Source organism: Anoplopoma fimbria, chromosome 12 (assembly GCF_027596085.1).
Source record: "Anoplopoma fimbria isolate UVic2021 breed Golden Eagle Sablefish chromosome 12, Afim_UVic_2022, whole genome shotgun sequence".
Classification (NCBI taxonomy): Eukaryota; Metazoa; Chordata; class Actinopteri; order Perciformes; family Anoplopomatidae; genus Anoplopoma; species Anoplopoma fimbria.
In genome coordinates, this window is record NC_072460.1 from 6,622,273 (window position 1) to 6,646,011 (window position 23,739).

The 23,739-nt window shown below is 40.6% G+C and overlaps 1 protein-coding gene across 2 annotated transcripts; it reads left to right on the top strand.

The window, feature by feature from the left end:
• The first annotated feature begins 1,308 nt into the window (after nucleotides 1-1,308).
• Nucleotides 1,309-22,802, top strand: LOC129099563 (solute carrier family 41 member 1-like). Of its 2 annotated transcripts, none has more exons than XM_054608839.1 (11): nucleotides 1,309-1,442; nucleotides 2,597-2,937; nucleotides 12,413-12,520; nucleotides 13,668-13,739; nucleotides 13,996-14,140; nucleotides 15,062-15,208; nucleotides 16,861-17,005; nucleotides 17,341-17,420; nucleotides 20,298-20,432; nucleotides 21,290-21,438; nucleotides 21,936-22,802. In XM_054608839.1, the coding sequence occupies exons 2-11, from the start codon at nucleotides 2,641-2,643 to the stop codon at nucleotides 22,107-22,109; spliced, it is 1,452 nt and encodes a 483-aa protein (XP_054464814.1). In that variant the 5' UTR covers nucleotides 1,309-1,442; nucleotides 2,597-2,640; the 3' UTR covers nucleotides 22,110-22,802. The 2 variants fall into 2 exon arrangements, with proteins under 2 accessions (XP_054464814.1, XP_054464813.1); XM_054608838.1 differs by having other exon boundaries at nucleotides 1,309-1,438.
• The last annotated feature ends 937 nt before the right edge of the window (nucleotides 22,803-23,739 follow it).

Below are 23,739 nucleotides of genomic sequence, written 5' to 3' on the forward strand. Positions count from 1 at the left end.
ATACATGCGCTCTAGCTCACACAGTGCACACACACACACACACACACACACACACACACACACACACACACACACACACACACACACACACACACACACACACACACACACACACACACACACACATCCAAACCCACAGACATATGTTAAAAAATGCAAGAGCACTTGGAAACATACACAAAGCCTTAATATAGACATACACACATCATAGCAAGCCTACGCACAGTTATTCCTGGGAGCTCGGGGTTCACCTCGGCCACGCACACGCTCACCCTCACAAGCTCTGGAGAAAAAGGTAAGGACAATACATATGCATAGACTTATCTCTGCTGTGTGTATTACAGGCTTTATTCAGTTTCCATCAGCCCAAGACAGACTTTCAACCCCAAAAGTAAATGAGTGTGTGTTGACTGAGCATGTGTCTTCAGTGTCAGCAATGCCTGCCACAGATTTTTATTTTTAATGGCAGCAGCCATTGCAACGGAGTGAAGGGGAGCTTTGGTGGCTTTGGACTTTGGAGCGGGGAAAGTCATTGTGGATTTCACTCATGTTTGCTTTCAGTTGCACCCTGTGATGGTTTCTCCTGATATTGATTGTTTTTCTGATTATGTTTCTTCTCATTTTTAAATTTCACACAATCTACAATAAGTCTATCCTGCTGTTATTGATATGATCAATAAGTTCTGGTTGGGGGGCCATTGACAATGAAAATCTGGACTCCTTGCCCCATGAATTGTATTTATATGATTTTATATCTTAAGTCCTGACATGAGAGAGTGAAAAAAGTAAAAAAAAAATGTTTTACTAAATAATGTTAATAATAATACTTAATTAAAAATAATAAGACTACTACTAAAATATTACGACTACTACTACTACTACTACTACTACTACTACTACTACTACTACTATTACTACTACTACTAATAATAATAATAACAACAATAAATATATAAAAAATAATAGCAATAATAATAGCAATAATAATAGCAACAATTTAATAATAATAATAATAATAATAATAACAACAACAACAATAAATATATAAAAAATAATAGCAATAATAATAGCAACAATAATAATAATAATAATAATAATAATAATAATAATAATAATAATAATAATAATAATAATAATAATAATAATGGTTATTATTATAATTACACAATAGTAAACATTTGGGATTTATTTACATTATTTCCAAACGTCTGCAGCTGCTCGCTTTCACCACCGGGGGCGGGGCTTCAGCTGTTTATCCAATCAGAGAGCGTCTAGCTGTATAACCTTGGTTACCGGGGTAGCGCCATCATGGCATGTCGACATGGCAGCCAGCAGCGGAGGCGTGGGAGTCGACAGAGGGTTGTCGACGGACCTTTTAACGTCCTGATGCGGACCCGATGGACCTGCTGACACATCTGGACGTTTCGCCGGAGTCATCGTGTGTATGGACGTTTGTGTCGTGTCGTTGTGCGCAGTTATTCCGGTCTCTGGGTTCATCAATACACCCAGCACGTATCTGTTAACGCTGAACAGTCCTTCTGCTTTCCTTCACAGTTCACACGTACATAGAAGTATTTGAGAAGGTGTCAGTGTGTGCTTGTGATGTTCATCAGTTTATCAATAACTGTGTTATGTTGGCCTTTTGAAACTGTCAATCATACACATTGTACTTTATACAAAGTGTTGACCCAGTGTATCAAGAGTTTCTGTTCTGAAGGCTGGTGTTCAGCCCAAACAAGAAACTAGACATTAAATGTTTAATAAGTCATATAAAGGTTGTCCAATGTTCCTAATAAATCCTCAACGACTACTTTGTTGTCTTTGTAGAAGAGCTTTTTTTTTATTTTAAATACTGTAATTAAAGGTATATTTAAAACCAGTGACACCCCTGGATTTTTAAAAAATTTAAATATAGAAAAATATTTATAAATCTCCTTTATGATGAAGTTACCGGCCTACTAAATGAAAAAAAAAACAGGATGATAAATGGTGACATTAATTGAAAAAAATAGAGATTGCTGTTAATGATTTTTTTTTTGGGGGGGGGGGGGCTGACAAAAATGTGGTAAAATCAGACGAGTTGAAAATAAAACTAAATTGGCTAAAGCATTAAACAATGCAGTTAAATAATTAACATGGAAATGAAATGGTAATATAAAAGGTTTTAGCTTTTCCTTCGACCTCCAGTCAGCTGATAAAATAAATTGAAAGAAAGTAGTGCGTGACTAACTAGCTTTTTTTGAAAACTGAATACACAGAGCGCCAACCCTTATAGCTTGCTACTTAGCTAAAGCTAACGTCCATCATAAAACATTTGCAGCTTCCTAAGGTAAACAGAGCAGCAACATTAAGTTTTAATTCATTCATCAACTTATTTGAAATAAAGGAATGATTAAATATTCTAGGTTTTACCAACTCATTGAAGGGTAAAGTAAAACTGTAAAACTTGTATTTCTTTCGACACACCATTCGGACAATTTTACTATTTATGGATATAAATATATATATTTTCTGACTCGTCTGAAAATCTTTTTTGCTATTTTTATGTTGGTGGGCTCCATACAACACCTGACCCTTTTTCATTCTTTATCCGCAGTTTAAGCCAACACCAGCCCACTAGTCAAAACCACCACCGCCATCATGCCTGGTGAGGATAAACCACCACAACAACAGACCCGCCAGAGGAAAAAGAACAAAAAGTCCCGCTCCAAGGGGAAGAGCTCAGGTGCCCCTCTTGGAGGTGCCGTGGACGGCCAAGATGACCTCCTCTTATCCCCGGTGCTCCAGCCTAAAAAGCAGGCGGAGGAGAAGCCGAAAGTGGCCGTCGCCAAAGTGGAGGAAGAGTCATCCATTGCTATCTGTCTTCAGGTGCTTTTCCCCTACCTGCTGGCCGGGATGGGCATGGTGATGGCCGGCATGGTGCTGGACGACGTACAAGTGAGTGCACGGCCATGAGGCCGGTTTAGAGATAGTGAATTGACTGTGCACATTACTACCCAATGGTGACAGCTTCATATGTGGACATTTAGTACATCTTTAATATATTGTTGTAAACTTGTTGTTAGAATTCATTACCAACCACCAGTAGTGAGGCTTTTAGTTTGCTGTATTTAACTGCCATGTAATCTCTATAAACAGATTCTGCATTCATTTATGATGAAGTTATATATCTGAGCTACATCATCTGCAAAGAGCAGGCGTTTTTCCAATCGTCTATTGCCCAAATTTGGTAAAAACCTGCGCTAGTTGTGCCTCAGTTTCCTGTTGAGTGGCACCCGATGTGGTCTCCTGCTGCTGTAGCCCATCTGTCTAAGGAGCATTGCGTTGTGCATTCATTGATGCTCTTCTTCATACCTCTGTTGTTACGAGTGGTTATTTGAGTTACTGTTGCCTTTCTATCAGCTTAAAACCAGTCTGTCCGTTCTCCTCTGCCCTCTGCCATCAACAAGGCATTTTTAGCCATGAGAACTGTCACTCAATGGATATTTCCTTGTTTCCGGACCACTCTCTGTAAACCCAAAGTATGTTTGTGCGAGAAAATCCCAGTAGATCAGCACTTTCTGAAATGCTCAAAGCAGCCTGTCCAGAACCAACAGCCATGTTACGTTCAAAGTCGCTTACATCACCTCTCCTCACCATTGTGATGCTTGGTTTGATCTTCAGCAGGTCAAACACCTAACACCTCAGTCTACACACCTAAATGCATTGAGTTGTTGGCACGAGATTGGCTGATTAGATATTTGCTGAAACCAGCAGTTGATTGAGTTTGTGTGTGTGTTTTTTATATATGAAAAAAATAAATAAATAGAGAATTTCAATGTATTAATAGCTGTGGTATTAAAAATTCTGATGACTGCATTCTAGGAGAAATATGTGAATCCAGTCTAGAAAAAGTCTACACACTATCCCACTAGATACAATTGTGACCAAACATAAAACCCACTTTTCAACCCACTTTTCCTTAAAAAAAATTAATAATAATAATAATAATAATAATAATAATAATGATTGTTTGTTTCAAGATGTTACTAATGACACATGATTTAGTTATTGTCATGTCTGGGGAAAAAATAAGGGAATTAAACAGGTTACTGCTTTATGTTTGTTCGTAAAATTGGTCAAATATTTGCTTAAATGTTGGTCACAAGCAGCAGAGGCGGAGACACATTCCCACTTCAAGTGTAGACAGGAAATTAAGTGGAGTTGGGGACACTGCTGTCTGCTTAATGAAGAGCTGGCACCACTTTCTCTCTTTTTCTGTCCTCCACTGATAGACACACGTCTGTCCTAACACGGCGTGTTCACTTTGCTCCGTCTAGTGCTCATCAGTATTTCCTCCACTCTATCTGTAACCCTCCCGCATCTGCCCGGAGGACAATTATTCATGAGTTTTGGCTGGGTCCAGTGTCTCAAAGCGCAGGGGACGTAGAAGGACACAGAGAGCAGCCAATATTAAAGGGAAAAGGAGATAAAGACAGGAGCACTTCACTGTAGCCTGTAATGGTTGTGGATCATATCTAAATACCCACTTCCTGTTGTCATAGCTTCAACTTATATCCCACGTTACAACCTCTGCCAACGGGCTTTGTCTTTCAGATTTTGACCCCCTGTATTTCGCCATTGCTTTCCAAGACATGGCTTTTCCTGAACTACTAAAATCATCGTCACAGCAAATATAATGCAGCCCTGACGTCTTCTGTAAATTGTGGTCGCAATGGTAGTTTTAAAGCTAAACGGCCAATACCTGGTTAGCCTCACAGAAGCCCAGGGGTGTTATATTTTATGAATGTTGTGACGAATCATTTTTTTGCCAAACTGTTACAACATGCACTCGGAGTGTGGGAGGGCCAAATACTAATTCTTTTCATAAAAGTGATGAAGGGGAATGCTGTGTAGGTGAGAGAAAGAAAGAAAGAAACAATACAATCTGATGGTGTTGAATGTAGTCATTTTAGTAGTACAGTCATTTAGCAGACGCTTTTATCCAAAGCGACTTACAATCAGTAGTATATATTACATATCATTCACCCATTCACACACTGATGACAGGGCTACCATGCAAGGTGCCACCATCAGACTCTAACTAACATTCATGCAACATCCACACCGGGAGCAACTTGGGTTTAAGTGTCTTGCCCAAGGACACATCGACTGCCGAAGCCGGGTATCGAACCACCGACCCTCTGATTGGAGAACTACCTTGCGCTCCACTACGCCACAGCCGCCCTATGTACAGTTACAATGTTACGATGGACTGCTAATATCAGTCTCACCTGAACACCGGCGCCCCGCACAGTTTAAAGGCTGTATGTGAAGTTTGAGTATGTGTAGAAAATCAAATTACCCGCTAGCTTAGAATTATAAATCAACAATCTTGCAATTCATAGTGTCTTGCATTGTTGTCAGATTAAATAAAGAACATTTTGAAAAATATTTGAAACGCATGAAATTGAAAAAGTGGAATTTCACGCAGGATATATATGCTGAGCTGTACCCGGCCCAGCTAGCAGGAGCTCTGCAGGCAGACACCGGTCTTAGCGGGCCCTGGTCGGGCCATTTGTTGGCTTGCTGCTGGGAATAGCAACGTATTCAATGGAGTGAATTTTCGTAAAATAAATTTAATGCGGCAGATGCTGGTGGATTTTTTTAACGTGTTAGATTTTAGCCTTTTTTTTTCAACAGCATTTCAATGACCATATTTAGGGTTACATTTAACTGCCTTTGGTCATTGATTGGTCCTGGACGTTCGTCTGTTTGGTTCATCAAAAGTGTTGTACACAGCTATTCACATCCCAGGCAAAATCTTTTTTTATAAAACTTTATATCTAGGCATTGATTTGACAAAAACAGGCACAATTTTTTCAAATGAAAAATACACAATTTATGTAAAACGTTTCACCCTTGACAGTCTAGTGACAGAGCTTAAATCTTGATGTCTTTTCGAAGTGAAGGGAACAAAGTTAAATCAATTAAAATGCAAAAGAATGACTAGATAACAATAAAGAAAATAATAACCATTTGAAAGAGAAAGTGGCTGAATTGTAGAAGCACCTTTGCAAGCGAGGGACCTGAAAAGGGCTCTGAAATCAATATTTAGTCGAGGGGAGCTTCTTGAAAGCAGGGCAATGTTTTAATCACACAGAGCAGCACGCAGTTGTTTGGTCTCACATGTTGTGTTAAAGTAAAAGAAAGATACAGTCGCAGGACCTTTATGATGACAGGATCACAAGTTCGCAATGCATATGTAGCAGGTGGATGCGAGCTAGAGACGAATGGAACGGACGAAGAGAAAGAATGAGTCACGATGTGGAGAGAGAGAGAGAGAGAGGGTGAAACACAGCGAGACCGGCTGACGATTTTGGAACGAGGGATGTCACATGGAGGGAGAGCGAGGTAGGATGAGAGGCAGACACGCAGCAAGAAATAGGGGGGGGGGGGGGGAGTCGGTCGTTTCCCTCGTGAGATGGCATGTCGGGCAGTGCAGACAGCCCTGCCTCTTCCTCTGCTACGTCACAGCAGAGCGGAGCAGGACTACCCTGAAGCCGACGGGAGGAAAGGAGCACTCCAGCATTGCCAGAAGCCGGCTGCTGCATCTCGTCAGTGAACCTCCTCGGATCATCTTATTGACATCACGGAGCTCTTTTTTTTTCATATTCCTCCTAACCCCTCATTGTGAGCCTGCCACAACAGAGGAGGTGGATTGACAAAAAAGCCACGAAGGAAAATCCTGCTGCATCCAACTCTCCAGACCTTTTGGACTGTTCTTCGCCTTTGTCTTCTTGCCGCTGTCAATCATTCAGCTGTCAACGCAAGCATTACTATCATTTTTGAGATACAGATGTGCATTCCAGTTGGAGGTCAAGCGGATTTAAGACTGGATCAAGCGGATTGAGGACTAGATCCAACACACACAAAACTCCATGCAAAAAGGCTTCAAACTACATCAAATGGATTCTTGAGTAGATCAGAAAAACTGGACTTTTGCAGGCTGGACTCTCCAATGGCAGGTTCATTCCCATGAGTGGATGTCCAAGCCATCTTACTTACCTTTTACCTTAAACAGGCAGGATTGGTTGAAGACAGACTTTGACTGCAGACGTGAATGCATCTGCGTTTGCCGACGATGAGTAAGAAATGGTGATGATAGTTTGTGTTCCATGGGGGTGCTGACAAATGGATACCTCATCACTGCTGACTCACCACTGGGCCAAAGATGTCACGCTCCATTGCCCCCACATTAGAGCTCAAGCCTCTAACTTTGACTTTGTCTGATTACGTTTTATCCAATTTTCCTCAGAGGTGAAAAGGGCTTATATGAGCTGTTTTACTTGTTCACTGTCAAGAAGGATGGAAGAAAAGCTTGTCGTTTCTTTTTAATCCCACGAGAGCGGAACAAACGGTGCGTTCACAAATCATGTGTCTCCGTTCTTCAAACGTTTGTCCTTGCCCCTTTTTGAACCAAGGACAACGACATTGATTGGTTTCTTCTTCAGTACTCACCCTGCTCACTTTGTTTGGAAAAGTGAAACCCAACCAAGTTTTTCTGGACACATCAGAAGCATTTTCTTCCTCTACACTTGGATCGCATTTACACTTATCATGGGATAACTAGACGTTGATATAAGTGCTCAAGTTACCCAAAGTTCAACATGGTGGTGACTCGTCTGGAGCTGGAGCTACGCTACCAGGGCAAGAAGTTACGTGGCGTGACATGGAAGTTGACTCGATCAGAACATGGATTCATACCGGAGAGCTCCTGGCTCATTGCCGCCCAGGTTGTAGTGCCGTACCTGGTGTCAGGGCTCGGACTGGTCTCCGCCGGTATTGTTATGGACCTTATACAAGTATGAAAATCTAAGAAAAAACATTTGTGGAATTGTTTTTGAGAGAATAATCTGAGATATCTAGATACTAGTGCGAAACTAGTATCTAAATCTTACTTTAACAAATACAAACACAAATACTCTCTTTTCAGAAATACATTTTTTTCACTAAACAAAAGTAGCCATAGTTCTTAAATGTTAAATTCTGTCACAAATGTCAATCTCTTAAAATCTCCAGACAAAAACCTGGATCTTGGACTATTCTGCAAAACCCACATTGCATCCAGCGACATTTTTTATTTACGACCAATGCGAACATTTTAAAAATGCTTGCACTCTACAATAAACAACATGGCAAATTCAGTATGTTAAGGTAAGGGAAAGATCATGGTTATGGGAAATTAGCCATGGCTGAGGCATTGTTAGGCCTAAGCAACTAAAACGCTTGCTTAAGGATTGGGAAAGTTCGTAGTTAAGGTTGTATAAATGTTAAATATTACTTGCAGGTCTGTAACGAGACCTGATTCCCAACTCCTGCATGAAAGTCGAACTAGCTAGACGCCTATTCATAACTCTGGCCTACACACGTTCTGCCTCCCTACATATTGGTAGCACTGCATTGGGTCTGAAAGTTGCGTTGGACGTAAATCATCAGTTGCTCAACATCCAATAGGGACTTAATTCCAAGGTTACCGGGTTGAAACAAAAGTACAGTAGACCAACTGTACAAGAATTTTGGCAAAATAAAAAAAGGTTTAAATTTGTATTCGAATCAGTCGAATCAAGGTAGAGAAGAGGAGTATGGATCTGAGAATTTGATTGATGGACAATTTATTTGGTCCTTTACAGTTTGATACTCACATTTTAGTTGGTAGCATAGAAGCGTTAAGATCCAATTTGGACCCTACCAAGCCCTATGCTTGGATAGGTGAATGGCTTGATGGGCTGACAAAAAGTTTAACGTAGTGATGGGTGGCCGTGCACATACTACATCTGTCTACATGCAGACAGATGTAGATGGTTGAATGATGTGGAAGAATGGATACACATTAGAGTGAGAGGCAGTGATCAACTTTAGATATTCTCTGAATTTGGTATTGAACACCTTTTAACAGCCTTTGTTTGTGGGGAGAGTTACAGGAAAACAAATGGTTGATTGTTGGACAGCATCATTTGTTATTCATTTCACAAATGATGTGGAAGGGAGACTGTTGGTAGTGTTTCCTTGCAAACAGACAGATAGATGGAAGGATCGCTGCGGCTAGACGGAAGCAGCTACTGTGTGCGCAGTAGTTTAAACCGTCCTGCTTCCCCTTCAATGGTGCTGCTCTCTCTTCACGAGTATGTACCGTCCACCTCCCTGAGCTTCAGATGTGGGGAGAGGGAGAGGAGAGCCTTGGGAAGGAAAGTGGACAGTTAATTTAATATAGTTTGGAGGATGAAAGAACAGAGGCCAGAGACGGTATATAGCACCTTTTGATATCTTGGAATCACATAGAGGAATATCTGCATTTATTTGTGTCAAAGAAAGCCACACTGTTTGCAACTTTTCTTAAATTTGTGTTGGCCTAAAATGAAAGCTTGAGGTGTTCTGAACCTAACTTAGTGAACATGCTAATGATACAATAGTGATGTCTGAATGATGTATATTAATAATAACAATAACAACAAGTTTATTTCTTTCTCCTGAGTAATCTAGAGTACCATGGTTTTCAGTTTTCTTGGCTTCTTGCCCATCACACTCAAGAAGCAGCAGTAGTAGTACAGCGGAAGTGGGCCATGTCCCAAGATAGCCACCCAGCATGACAGCCGTCAACTAGACCTACCACTCCAGAACCTGAGAGCAATGTGTATAAATAGACACACACACACACACACACACTAAAAGTGCAAACTTTAACATTCACTATGCTCTTAATCATCCCTCCGTTCTTTCTCATGGCCTTGTTTAACATAATTAAACATCATCACCACCTCCCCTCCCTAGTTGCTGCTATATTAACAATTCAGGAGGCAGGAATGATCTCATTGGTCGTGTTAAACATTGGTGGGTGGAGCTAAAGCACATGGCACAATAGATACCCGGTCATGGAGGAGCACAAGTCAAAAGAATATGAACAGCATTGTTCTTTTTTCACTTATTTCTTAAACATGGCATTCGTAGCTTGGCTACCATATTGCTGTAGCTGTACCCTTGCCCCTCTTCATTGTGCTCCACTCTGTGGCAGCTGTATGGCCTAGCGCCACACCCCATTGTTAGCTGCGACAAAGCTAAAATAAAGATACATTTATCAACAAACAAAAACTGCAGCTTCCTTTAGCTCTGCAATGTTGGTGACACATCCACCAGCACTCTCTTTTGAATGAAATTTGTGCCGTCTTAATAGAAGCTGTGATGTTGATGTAAACTGAACGCGTGAAAAATTCGCTTCGCTTTTGGTGTGAACACGGCATTATGGGAAATAGTGATTGTTAAAGGCTACGGACAACGGACATATATTATCATATGATGGTTGCATGCCTCTGACACACAGTCACGTTACACTTTACATCCAAGTCCGACCAAAATATCATCACTTCAACCATTTTCCTATGAGACAGCTGTTTGAAAATGTCATAATTAGCATATGAATTCTCTGTTTTGTGAGGTCACAGTGACCCTCGCCGTCCAAAATCGAATAATGTCATTGGCCATCGCTGCTTCACGTGAGTTGCGTTTCTCCAAAAGACGATTTGCTTTAAAAACTTTTCACCGCAGGCCGCTGGGGTTTTTTTTTCCCAGCAAGTGTTGAAAGAAAATTACATTAAATAAAAAGGTATTTTTGTTTTCATGCATTCTTAAAAAAAAGCATTCGTAATCTTATCTGACCAGGCTAATCTCATTACCTGCTTCAAGATAAAGACTACTTGCTGCAGATTAATCTTGTCAAATTCAGGACACATTTTTTGAAAAACAAAACAAAACACTGTTTGGATGTTTTATTCTACAGTGTTAACAGGCTTGCTGGTACGAAAAGCACAATGCTTTGCACGCCAATCCTTAAAGTATTTAATCAATTACTTGTTACTGTATTTTACCTTGTCCTGGTTTGTGACCTTTATTATTTCATACAAAATATTCAAGTTTGTTTCTGTGTTGGTCAATTTCTGTCATTGCTTCACCAGCAAAATATTTCCTTACTACTTACACCCATTTGGATTCAGTTTAACTGAATTATTGATTATATTTGTGCTTCTAGGACATTAGTTCCCTCAAACAAAACGTCTTATCTGACACTCTTTCCTTGCCTTTCCCTCCTTCATTCCTATATTCCTGGCCTGCTCTGTCACTTCCCCCTCTCATCTTTAATTCCCTGGTTCCCTTCCTCCCTGCCTCTGCTCCACATCACTCTGCTCTTGGCAGCGCCGCTGTTCTTTTATATGTGCATCTATTTAGGGCTCTAAACCATCTTAGACCTGCCAACTGGAATTGTAGTGAGAAAATAGGGGGCAGACTCTGAACTGTGCATCTTCTAAACCCACTGAACCTCTGCAGAACGGCGGCAGGCGATGCTCAGAGATGTGGAAACAGGAAAAGTAGCCTACTGGGTTAGTCTAGAATTTATGATGTGCTTATTTAACTGCATCAGTAATGGACAAGGTTCAGAGGGTCCCTCTGTGGAGGAGGAGATGCTTTTCATGCCTCCATGCTGGAGAAAGCATGGCCGGAAGCAGTGTGGTTTCGGGATGTGCGTACATTTAGTCAAGAAGTTCTTCACATACCGCAGACCTGGACTTAGGGATCAATTGATTCAATTTTGGAGATCAAGGTCAATTAACTCTATAAACATATTCTGCATTCATACACATGGGACCATATTGTGTGAGGAGTTTGTGAAGAGAGAGTGAGGAGTTTGTGTCGAGAGCAAAAGAGGCAGAACACATTTAGCTTTTTACTCATCTAAAATCAGTTGTAAACCGGCTATTTGTGAAACAGTCTGGTCCGTACACGTTGTCTCTCAACCACAACTCCACTCTCACATCTTAAGATGCTTTTTGGCCTGTAAACAACGAGCAGCGCACGGAAAAAGAGGTCATCGCCGAGATATCAGCCGGCTACCACCGGAACCCCAGAAATACGTCCACTTGCCCCCCAGAGGCTTATCATCTTCAGACTGATGGCCGATGAGTTCTGAGATTGTAGCACCGGGGCCTCATATCCATCCCATCTTCAAATTTGGCACAAACGTCCACTTGAACTCAGGGATGAACTGATTCGATATCGATTTGGTTGTCAAAAGTTCACTCACAAAACACATTTTTAGGCCATAACTCAAGAATTCATATGCCTATTATGACAATTTCAATCAAATGTCTACTTGGATAAAATGATGAAGTGATGACATGTCGGACAGACGTGGATGTTAACTCGCTGCAACCTTGAGGCGGTGATCTAGTTTTCGAGCTGAAAGAATTGTTATTTAGTGAGAGTTTATATTTGTGTGCAATACTAATAATTCCCAATGTGTGTGTGTGTGTGTGTGTGTGTGTGTGTGTGTGTGTGTGTGTGTGTGTGTGTGTGTGTGTGTGTGTGTGTGTGTGTGTTCCAGCACTGGAAAGTGTTTAAGGTGATTACAGAGGTGTTCATCCTGGTGCCTGCGCTGGTTGGACTCAAAGGAAACCTGGAGATGACCCTGGCTGCTCGCCTCTCCACTGCGGTAAGAAATGCAAACTCATTTAACACCACTTTCTTCCCTATATATTTGTCAGTGAAGACATTACTTTTACGACTCCCTAAGACATAATGTAACCAGCCTACATTCAATAAATCATGCCCAATCGATTCAGGACAAAGTCATCCTTTCAGGAATGTATCTTTTAAACCTTTTGATATCACATGATACCAATGAGGTATGTTTGTTTCCCATTAGTTATAGTGCTACAATAAGTAGCTTCCTGGTGGAGTAACCTGCTTCAACTCTTCAATGGCTTCTTGAAGTACAATTAGGCATGATAATGCAATATGTTAAATTATTCAGAATGATATTGAGATCTTGCTTTAATAGTTGGTCTTGTTCAAATAGCACGGTACTATTCCAGTTGTTTCCAAATTCATTTTCATAGTTTTGGAATTCCTTCCTGTACGTTCGAACATTTTACAGACTAACTTATTACAGACATCTGGGGATACAGTGTCAACCATCCGGCAGCTTTTTAAAACCAACTCTTTAAACTGTTTTATCGAAGCCTGCTTATAACACTATAGTTATTTTGTACATGTTGTGTTTTTAAGAATATCCTCACTGTTTCCGTATACCCAGCTTGTACCGTTTGTAGGTACAAGCTAAGAAATCGAGAAGTTAGGATATAAAGTCAGTAACAACCTTCAGCTTAAGAGCAACCTAGAAATATATTTGACTGTCAGTATTCTTCTTTTCTTCCTCAGTGCCTACTCACAGTAATATTTACAGCGTACAACAACAGGAAAAGATACTGGAGTTACAAAAGATTGGAATATACAGTATAAAAGTTGTAGGCTAGCTGTAAAATAGTAAGTGCCCCCCCCACTTAAAAAAGTACTTACAGTGTTAATTATTACTAGGTCCCTCCTAAATGCAAATATGTTACTTCCAAATTCCTTTTTTCGTCTGTTGTACCCCAGTGGGTAGCCGGTATTCCATCGGTACCTCTGTATGTAACATGAAATAGGAATAACACTTTATTGTGGGCTGTAATCTCAAGTGTTGCCCAAATCAAACTAACACCAACATATAATTATAACACTCAATTTTGTCAAATCTGTATTATTTTAACAATTTAAATGCCCTTTCTCCTTGAAATGGTGGTATCTCTCTCTGTTTGTAGGCCAACACGGGACAAATGGACGACCCCGATAAACAATGGACCATGGTGTGCAGCAATCTGGCACTGATACAGGTAACGTACTTACTGTATGATCACATGTTAACCGGTTTAGGAAAAAAGAGATGCTTTGTTTAGGTTTCTGTGTGGTTCCCTGTGGCCTAATTTCTGATGTTGTGCAGACCAAACAATTATCTGTTAAATCAAGAAGACAATTGCAGGATCAACCAGTATTGAAGATAACTGTTGGCTACGGCCCTACGTAAATGTCAGCGCTCTGTGTGTCACATTTATTGTTGTGCCCTCGTTGCATCTTATGGTTTTGTTGCAGGTCCAGGCGACGGTGGTGGGTTTCCTTGCGGCCGTGGCTGCCGTGTGTTTGGGGTCGTTTTCCAGAGGGGGCATTGAACTGGACCAGGCGGCTGTCCTCTGTGCCAGCAGCATCACCACTGCCTTCGTCGCCGCTCTGTCCTTAGGTAACCAATAAAGGATGCATCCGATGTTTTGCTACAAACATTGTATAAGTCTGTTCGAGTAGTTTCCAATTGTTTTGTGCTCAATTTCACAACTAAGTTTACAATTGGCAAAACTTTGAATGCAAAATGCTATGTCCCAAATTTGGTCTCCATATCCCACATGGCACTATTTTAGAAATTGGATTAGCGTTTTATTGTTTAAATAAAATCATCATATAATACTGTCAAACTGTTACTTAAGGTTATAAATGCAAAGAGTAAAAAATATGTCACCTCTAACCATTTCTGTTTAAAGGTAGGAATTGGTCAGTTTAGCTTTAGTTCAGAGTTTAGTTTGGTTTTACTCTTTGCGTTAGAAGTGTTTTTTTCCTCATTGAAACTCTGTTTTGAAAACTGTTCTAATATGCTATACTAGTCACCCTCTTGTCAACTAGCTCGATGGGTTCAAATAAATGTGTTAGGATGCAGTGACTGTCCTGTTTATTGGTCAATGTTCATGTCTTTACTTAATTGTGTGTCCTGTAGATCAAATTGGCTAAATTCCTTTGAATGCTACAAAAGAATAATTGTACGTTTTGGAAAACGCTCTGATTTGCTTTACAGCAGAGAGATCGATACAACTCTAAATATGAAGCTAATCTTCTCCTCTAAGTAATAACTATAAGTGACATGTAGCTTTTGTTAATGCCTTTTTTTGCTCCCAATGTTAAACACTATCAAACACTAATTTTATATCTGTGTCTGTCTCAGTGTTTGGGCCGGAAAGCTTTTTGTTGTCTTGTGACCCTGATGAAAGCTCTCTCTCTCTCAGTACTATAAGTTATTTCCTCATTTTAAAGCAATGAAACAATGACAACTCTCTCTCCACTTTTTATCTGTCTCAACCCATCCCTGGTCCCCCCCCCCCTCTTCTCCATATAGGCCTGGTGATGATCGGAGTGATCATCGGCTCCAGGAAGGTGGGCATCAACCCCGACAACGTGGCCACGCCCATCGCTGCCAGCCTGGGCGATTTGATCACCCTGTCCCTGCTGGCCGGGGTCAGCAGCACGCTCTATGAGTATATCGGTGAGGACACTAAGGCATGATGGGAGATAAACCTCTTGCTCTGATTTATGACTCTCCGTCACACTTGTCTGTGCTGCTCTGGTGTGTTCACTCACATCTGGATTTTTTACATTATTATTTGTTTTTGATGTTAAGTCCGATGAGAAGCAACATTTTGACAAAGTTTTTCATGCTGATGTCTAGAACACTAAATGGCGGCAAAAGTCATATTTATTTATACAAACAGCTCGACGTGGAGGGGTGCTTTACAATATGCTAACACGTGTCCTTGATTCCTTTCCTTGCCGCCGAGGAAGAGGAGGTAGGAGGCGACGCGCGGGCGTTCAACAAACGATACATGTTTTCTTCAGAGCTGTCATTTAAAGCGACGTCAGTTAAATATCACGTGGGACACATTGTTTTTCCATAAAGTCTGATTTTATGACCTCTTTCAGATGAGCATTAAAGTGTTCATGACAACTTACTATAAAGTCACAAATGCAGAAGGATTATGAAAAAAGAATCTGCGGATGTCATACATTTATACACACACACACACACACACACACACACACACACACACACACACACACACACACACACACATATATATGTTATAATTATAACACCTGAATTGGATGTTCAGGATAAAAACCTAATTAATATTTATACAAGGTGCTACTAAAAACAGTGAGGGGTAGAAAGTTGGATCTTAAATAACTCAACTCGTACAAAAGGAAAAGTTACATCTGTAAAATACTGCCATGGCGTGCGATTATTCCAGCTGTGTGTCACGGCCTCTTTTACGTTGCGCGAGTGCTGAAAAAAGTTCTGCAAAGAATCCATCCTCTCTCCTCGTCTCATCGTCTCCTCTCTCCTCGTCTCATCGTCTCCTCTCTCCTCGCCTCTCTCTCCTCGCCTCATCTCTCATCGTCTCCTCTCTCCTCGTCTCATCGTCTCCTCTCTCCTCGCCTCATCGTCTCCTCTCTCCTCTCTCCTCGTCTCATCGTCTCCTCTCTCATCGTCTCATCGTCTCCTCTCTCATCGTCTCCTCTCTCCTCGTCTCATCGTCTCCTCTCTCATTGTCTCATCGTCTCCTCTCTCATCGTCTCCTCTCTCCTCGTCTCATCGTCTCCTCTCTCCTCGTCTCCTCTCTCCTCTCCATCGTCTCTCTCCTCATCTCCTCGTCTCATCGTCTCCTCTCTCCTCGTCTCATCGTCTCCTCTCTCCTCGTCGTCACATCTTGGGGTGCATTCAAGGGGTTGGATGTTCCTCCGTGATGGTGGAGGGGTGGAACGACTTCCATGTCAAGCAAAGAGAGAGGATGCGGAGGAGCACAAGTTACCATATTGGAAAACACCCATGGCGTGTGTGTGTGTGTGTGTGTGTGTGTGTGTGTGTGTGTGTGTGTGTGTGTGTGTAAATGTGTGTGAGCCTCTTGGCTCTGATTCCACAGTGGTTAGTTAACACTAGGTAAACAAAAGGACCTTTGTAATAAAATAACTGCTACAAAGCTAGAGCTCATGATATTAAATGTTTGTGTGTATCAAAGGGGTGTTAACATTACAGTACATTTGGAGGCAGCACTGTGCTGTACAGGTGTGTCTTTTACTGTGAGTTGTGTCAACAATTGATGGTTGTACTAATAATGATTCCCTGTCCCTGTCCCACAGATATCTGGTACCTGTCCCCCCTGGTGTGTCTGCTCTTCCTGGCTCTGATCCCGCTGTGGGTGCTGGTGGCCCGACGGAGCCCTCAGATCAGGGAGGTCCTCCGCTCCGGGTGGCAGCCTGTTATAGTAGCCATGTCCATTAGCAGGTATTTACTTTTAAGTTATTTTAGGTAACTATTTATTCAAACAGTATTGTATTTATAACTTGTTTGTAAAGATAATTTCATATTTGAATAGAAAGAATTAATAAAAATGAAGCATTTAATAAGATATAGTCTATGTGATGATCTATGCAGGTTAATCTGAGCAGGTTCTAGTAGAAAGAAAAGTAGTACAGTGAGAACATATATCAGCCCTCTGAACTGGTAATTAGAAAGCTGAAAACTGGATTAGCTGTCTTCCATTCTGACATCAGGCTGGGAAAAAATAACTTTCAGTGACTGCATGCGGGTCTTATTCCCTCTGTGTTTGTGCGTTCCAGTTTCGGAGGCCTTATACTGGACAGGACAGTGAGCGATCCCAACTTTAAGGGCATGGCTGTCTTCACACCTGTCATCAACGGTAAGCTCCTAAAAGCTAAATGAAGCCACAGGGAGTGATCAAACGGACGGATACGTTATCATTTTAGCCATTCTATTGATTGTTGTCCAGAGTGACAATTTAGAAACTGCTATTGCACAGATGTTTATACGGCAGTGCATAAAGGGTTTGTAACGAACATGATGAGAGAAGCCATCACAGTTGCATTGATAATGATATTATATTGAACTAAAAACAGGAGTGAATGCTGGTTATTTTTTTGATCAAAAATACACAAGAAAAATCTAAATATAACTTTTTGATTTGTAAAGCTTAGCAACAGTAACTAAGGGGGAGTTAGCAAGGAATTTACAGTTTTTTTTCAATGGCTTCAGCCCATTTTGTTGAAACAGTCTTTACATTCTCTAAACTATGAGTGCAATTGTCACAACACTTCATTCGAGCTTCAACACCCAGTCATTTTGTCCGTCGGCACCAGAATGAAAGGTTGTTAACATTACTGGTCAAAATGTTTGGATGTTTTTTCACCACGGCAGACAGCAATGGAAATGTTCTCTCTGTTTTCTTTAACTTATTGTATACAGGAATGTCAGGTTTGTCTGATTGCTAGTGTGTATAGCACTGAACTTTTTTAGAATACAATTTCAACAGTAGCTCAAAGTTAACTGGGAAAAGTCAATACTGCAGTACAAAGAAAAAGGATATGCACATATGTATACAGTAAATCTATTTGTTATTTATGGAATATATACATGTATGTCTGACAGATTTTGATAATTGGATGGATCGTTTCGCATGTGACGGCTCAAACGATGGAAGAACGTAAAGAGGTTGTGCATGATGTGCAGATTGTAGACTATTGTACTTCCTGTTTTGAACACGTGCCATGTGGTTGGTAACAGTTAAAGCGTCAATATGACGTGTGTCAAAAGTTCCATTAAGTGCAATTAAGAAAGAGAAGAGAGATCATCTTAGTCCGCTGGTAATTCACTCTAAGACCTAAATGGAGGATGAGATGGAGAAGAGGAAGTAATCAGGAGCAGAGGGAAGGAGAAAGAGGAAAGACAAAACAAAATTGGATTTACTTCCCGCTCGTTTCTCCGTGAGGAAGACCCAAACAGCTGTGGAGAGCAGAGAGCGAAACCCTGTCTGAAGGTTTATAGTTACTTCAGACACGTAGAAAACTGATTTTAACCACCATAATGCTGTTATAAAATGATGAAAAAGAAGAAGAAGAAAGACACAGCCTTGAGAATAAGTGGTTGGGCTGAGAGACGATACATGCAGGGATCTGCTGAGTAGTCGATACAAACCACTAATGGTTCACCCAGAGTGTCCTAGCACAGCTGACAGGGCCTTTAATAAGCACTCCCATTTTTCCACATTTGCTCTCTGCCCATCGTGCCACTGTTTTTGTTTTTTTTATCTTTCTCTCTTTCTCTCGTTTTGCAATGCTAAATTCTAAATTTGACAATCTGGTTTGAATTTCCCATTTTCCCACACTGGCTGCATATAAAACCCTTTTTTTTTTTACGATTCATCACTGTTTTTTGGGGATAAATACATGAAAAATACATGAACTTGTGTAACTGCATTAGGCACGGATACCCTTGTCAACAGCAATTTTAAAACGGACTTTGACAGCCAAGCTGGATCTTGAAAAGTTCTTCTGCATTCAGATAAATGGGGCTTTGAAGGAGTGAGTAAAAAGGCTTGACTCGCACCAGAATGAAAGGATAAAATCTCAACTCAGTTTAACCCCGGGAGCCTTTTTTTGTTTCCTTGAAGCATGTCACAGCTGGGACCCGTTTAAAAATCAGCAAATAACATGTAGAACGGATCAGAGACCTTGACACAAAGCAAGTCAGAAACAAGTTATCTATCAATCACAGTTTTGGAAAAGGTTTTCACAGAACTAGGGTCACATTTCACTGGCGGATACATACAGCTGCATGCCGTTTATTTTCCATACGGCTGCGTTCCAGCTCTCTGAGATTCCTGGTAGATCTTTTATTTGTGTTTTTTCTTTTCAAATGCTGTGACTCCATTGGCCAGATTTGGGTAAAGTAAGATAAGATAAGATAAGATAATCCTTTATTAGTCCTGCAGTGGGGAAATTTACAGGATTTACAGCAGCATAGGGTATAGTGCAAACAAGAGACATAGTAAAAAAACAAGATCAAAAAACAAGTATTATAAATAAGCAATAAAAAACAGTAAAGAATCCACAATAACTGAAATATTATATATATTCAGACAGAATAACTATTATATTGGCCTCGCGGCTTGGCTTATTAAGGTGGACTATTGTGTCATTGCACGCTTAAATATGTGTGCAAGCTACGATGAAAGAGATTAAGGGTTTTAACCGCAGGTCCTTCCTTCCTGCTGCTGTCAGACTACACCACCAACTCTGCTCCCAGCAGACCACATGACACATGACACTAAAAACCTGTGCAATACAAATACACTGTGCAATTATAGTTATAATAGTTGTTTTTTTTCTGTCTGTAAATATAATATTTCAGTTATTGTTGATCTCTACTGTTTTTTATTGCTTATTTATAATACTTGTTTTTTTATTTCATTTTCATTTTATCTTGTTTTTCTTTTACTATGTCTCTTGTTTGCACTTTACCCTATGCTGCTGTAATCCTGCAAATTTCTATAATAATAATATATAAAGGATTATCTTATCTTATCTAACTGATTCTAAAACTGTTTCAGTTGATTTTATTAGGATAAAAAAAAAATCAATATCAGCTCTTTTGAATTAATCTGCATGGGAAAACACAAGTCTAAGTGCGACATGAAATGAAAGCGTTTGCTCCTTCATTCATATAAATCATATATATGTTCTCAGTCGGTCTGCCCTTTCTCTTCCCTTGCCCTGTGTAGGAGTGGGTGGTAACTTGGTGGCCATCCAGGCCAGTAGGATCTCAACCTACCTGCACTTCTGGAGCCTCCCGGGAGTGCTGCCCTACAAGATGAGGCAGCACTGGCCCAACCCCTGCATCACCTTCTTCTCCTCAGGTAAAATGCACATGTTGGTATCTATTACACAGCAGGGTTAGACGCTAATATTTGTAAGAAATGGGCCATCAAGATTGTAAAAAAAATGTGTTGACTCAAGTACATTTTTGGTGGCCCATGTGTAAAGAGGAACAATACAGAAAAGGAAATTGACAGCAAAGCTTTCTTTAACTGTGATACTTCAATAAGTGAGAAGACATTAACAGAATGATAATGGGTGTAATTGATAAAAGAAACTCATTGTTTGGATTTGGGCAACTACAAATCATTAATTCTTGTCTCCCAATCGCATATTTTTTTCTGAATATTGTCATCTAACTTTATTTCACCCTATGATTGTTAAACGGTGTCATTAATCCTCAGTTCACATGGGTATCTAACCGTAAGAGGGGAACCGTAGGGACCTGGGATCAACTACGGCCATTTACACAACTAAGAATGAAAATATATATATTTGATCTGTGTCAAATGGATAAGTAACACACCAATGGTTTAAATAATGCTAATTCACTGTTATTATCTCTGGTTAATATTAGTCTGGAGAACACATATTTATTATCATGGTTTAATCATCTGTTGAGGATATAATTCTAAAGTCTGGTGATTTGAATATCTTTCTTTGTTACCAAAGAGACCATTTTCTGGAGTCAATGTCCTTTTTTAGGAACTGAATGGATTAAACCTGCAGTAGAATATCCAGAGGAGCTTCTTAAATAGGTGCTGGGCCGGCTCTTTATTTGAACAGCAGGACAGGACTGAGCAAACAGCGGGGAAAAAAAACCCACTCTTAAAAGGGATCATAGTATTAAAATAAAGTACCACCGCCTACCAAGTACTCACTCGTCTTTGTCTCCCAGGGGTGAACTCCAAGTCGGCGCGGGTGCTCCTGATGCTGGTTGTCCCCGGTCACATGGTCTTCCTCTACGCCATCTCTCTGCTGCAGGGAGAGGAGGCGCCTATCACTGTAGCCTTCTCCATCTGCTACCTGTGTGCTGCTCTGCTGCAGGTAAACTCCTCAGATATTTCATGTCCCCCCCACAAGAAATAGAAGGAAACTTTTTTTTTTTTAATATTCCCATGACTTTCATTTAACATGCGGTGTTTGTTCGAATTGTTAGCGTAATTGCACAAAATTAGACGTTGATTGTCTGGAAATGGAGCATAATTTACTAAATGAACATCATGCTGTATTGAAGAAGACTTGAAACTAGAGATTGAGACCATAAACTCATGTTTACAATGTTTACTGAGGGAATAAATCAAGAGAGAAGTAGAGTCATTTTCTCATAGACTTCTATACAATCTGACCTCTTTTTGCAACCGGAGGAGTCGCCCCCTGCTGGTCAGTAGGAAGAATGCCAGTTTAAAGCACCTCTGCAGTAGCTTCACTTTTTCAACTAGGAGGTTACCGCCTACTTTAACCCCATTTTCTCCCATTATATCCACGTTTTGTTTTTCTCCTCTAATCGCAGCCTTCTCAGCTCAGTTTTCTTCTCCTAACAGGTGGCCATCCTCCTTTACTTTGCCGACCTCATCATCCGTGTGATGTGGAGACGGAGCCTGGACCCTGACAACTTCTCCATCCCCTACCTGACCGCCCTGGGGGACCTGCTGGGCACCGGCTTTCTGGCCCTCTGCTTCCGCTGCGTCTCGCTGGTTCAGAGCCTGGGTCTCTGAATGATTCCCCCATACCCAAGAACTCTTAGCCAGACACCATTTTTACTGCATTCACATGGAGATGCTTTTGATTGGACAATAAAGCATTTTCTGATGATTATCACTGGGCCAGTTCACACCGGGGAATCTGTTCTCTGTAACTAAATCAAACCTTTACAATGACAGAGAAGCGGCAAAGGTGACACCCACTCATTTACAGCCATCCATCTGGGCGAAAGGAACGCGTCCAGCCAACCTTATTCTTTTATTTGAGGGCAAAAGACTTTAAAGTATGTTGGGGTTGTAGTTCTCTGTTTTGTTTTTGTAATCATTCCTCTTTATCTGTCTTTTAGTTTTCCTGCATAACTTCGTGTGAGTTTGGCGGCTCTGCGTTCACCTCGTCATCCCTTCAGCTTCATCAGAGGAATTATAGCAGCTTCACATCACAGCAGGAATACTGAACAACTGGGCCGTTAGTGGACATTTAATTGAATCCGAACAGATTGGATCGACTTAATGCAGTCCACGTTTGGCTGGGCTGTACTATGCATTAATGCTAGAGGTTGTGGAGGTTGACTAATGTAGTAAAATAACTGGAATTTTCATAGATGGACGTTTTTTTCTCCAAATGGGACAGATTTGGTTAGCAAACACACAAGATATAACGTCTTAACTGGAAAGCTTAAGAGACGGATTTCGCCTGGATTCTGACGTCGCAAAACGGTCTTCCCCGTTTCTAGTCATAATGCTAAGCTAAGTTAGCCGGCTGCTGGCTGCGGCTTCATACTTTGAGGAGTACGTTGGTATCACTCTTTTCATCTAACTCTCAACAGGAGAGTGAATAAGCACATTTTGCAATATGTAGAACTTTTTCGTTGAGGTTTTGAATTGGATCTGTTGATTGACAAATCACTTTCCGATTCTACAGCCAGTATGCCTGTTACCATCGACAGCTATCTCATCCTCTGCACTTCTTTCAATTCAATTGCAATGCAAGCCACCACAATGCCAAACAGATAAGAAGAGGACATATTTGCTAACATCCCTATGACGCGTCACAAAAACTGTCAGTATATTGCTTTTTTCTTTGCACATACATAGAATGTAATGAATGCGGCACTTGCAAACAGTAATGCAGTTAAGTTAAGGAGAAGGGTTCAAAGGTCTCAGGCTGGACGGCAAACTGTTCAAACTAAAACTTTCCAAATTCTAATTTCTGAAATAGAAAAGTTGTAAGAATGCTTTAATGTTGTGAGTTTTTAGGCTAATTATTTTGAACCAAAAAAAAAACTGATCCCGAAAAATATTATTCTACTGCACTCTGCCATTGGATTATCGTCAAGGAACTTTAGTACATCACCTAACAACAAAATGTTTTTTTCTCAGCTGTCTTGTCCATTATAACTGGTTTGTTTAAGAAAATTAACTTTCACTTTTATTATCATTTGCACTCCAGCGTTTATAGAATATATTGCGGAACATATTGACTAGTCGCACAGCATACAGAATACCATAGAAGAGTGCAGTCACTGCAGACTCAAAGCTATAATGCGTTCACTACACAGCTTTCTTTTTTACGACCTTTTTCCGTTTCTAATTTAAAAATAGTTTTCACTGAAATTACCAATTTGTATGGCAAACTATTTTTTAT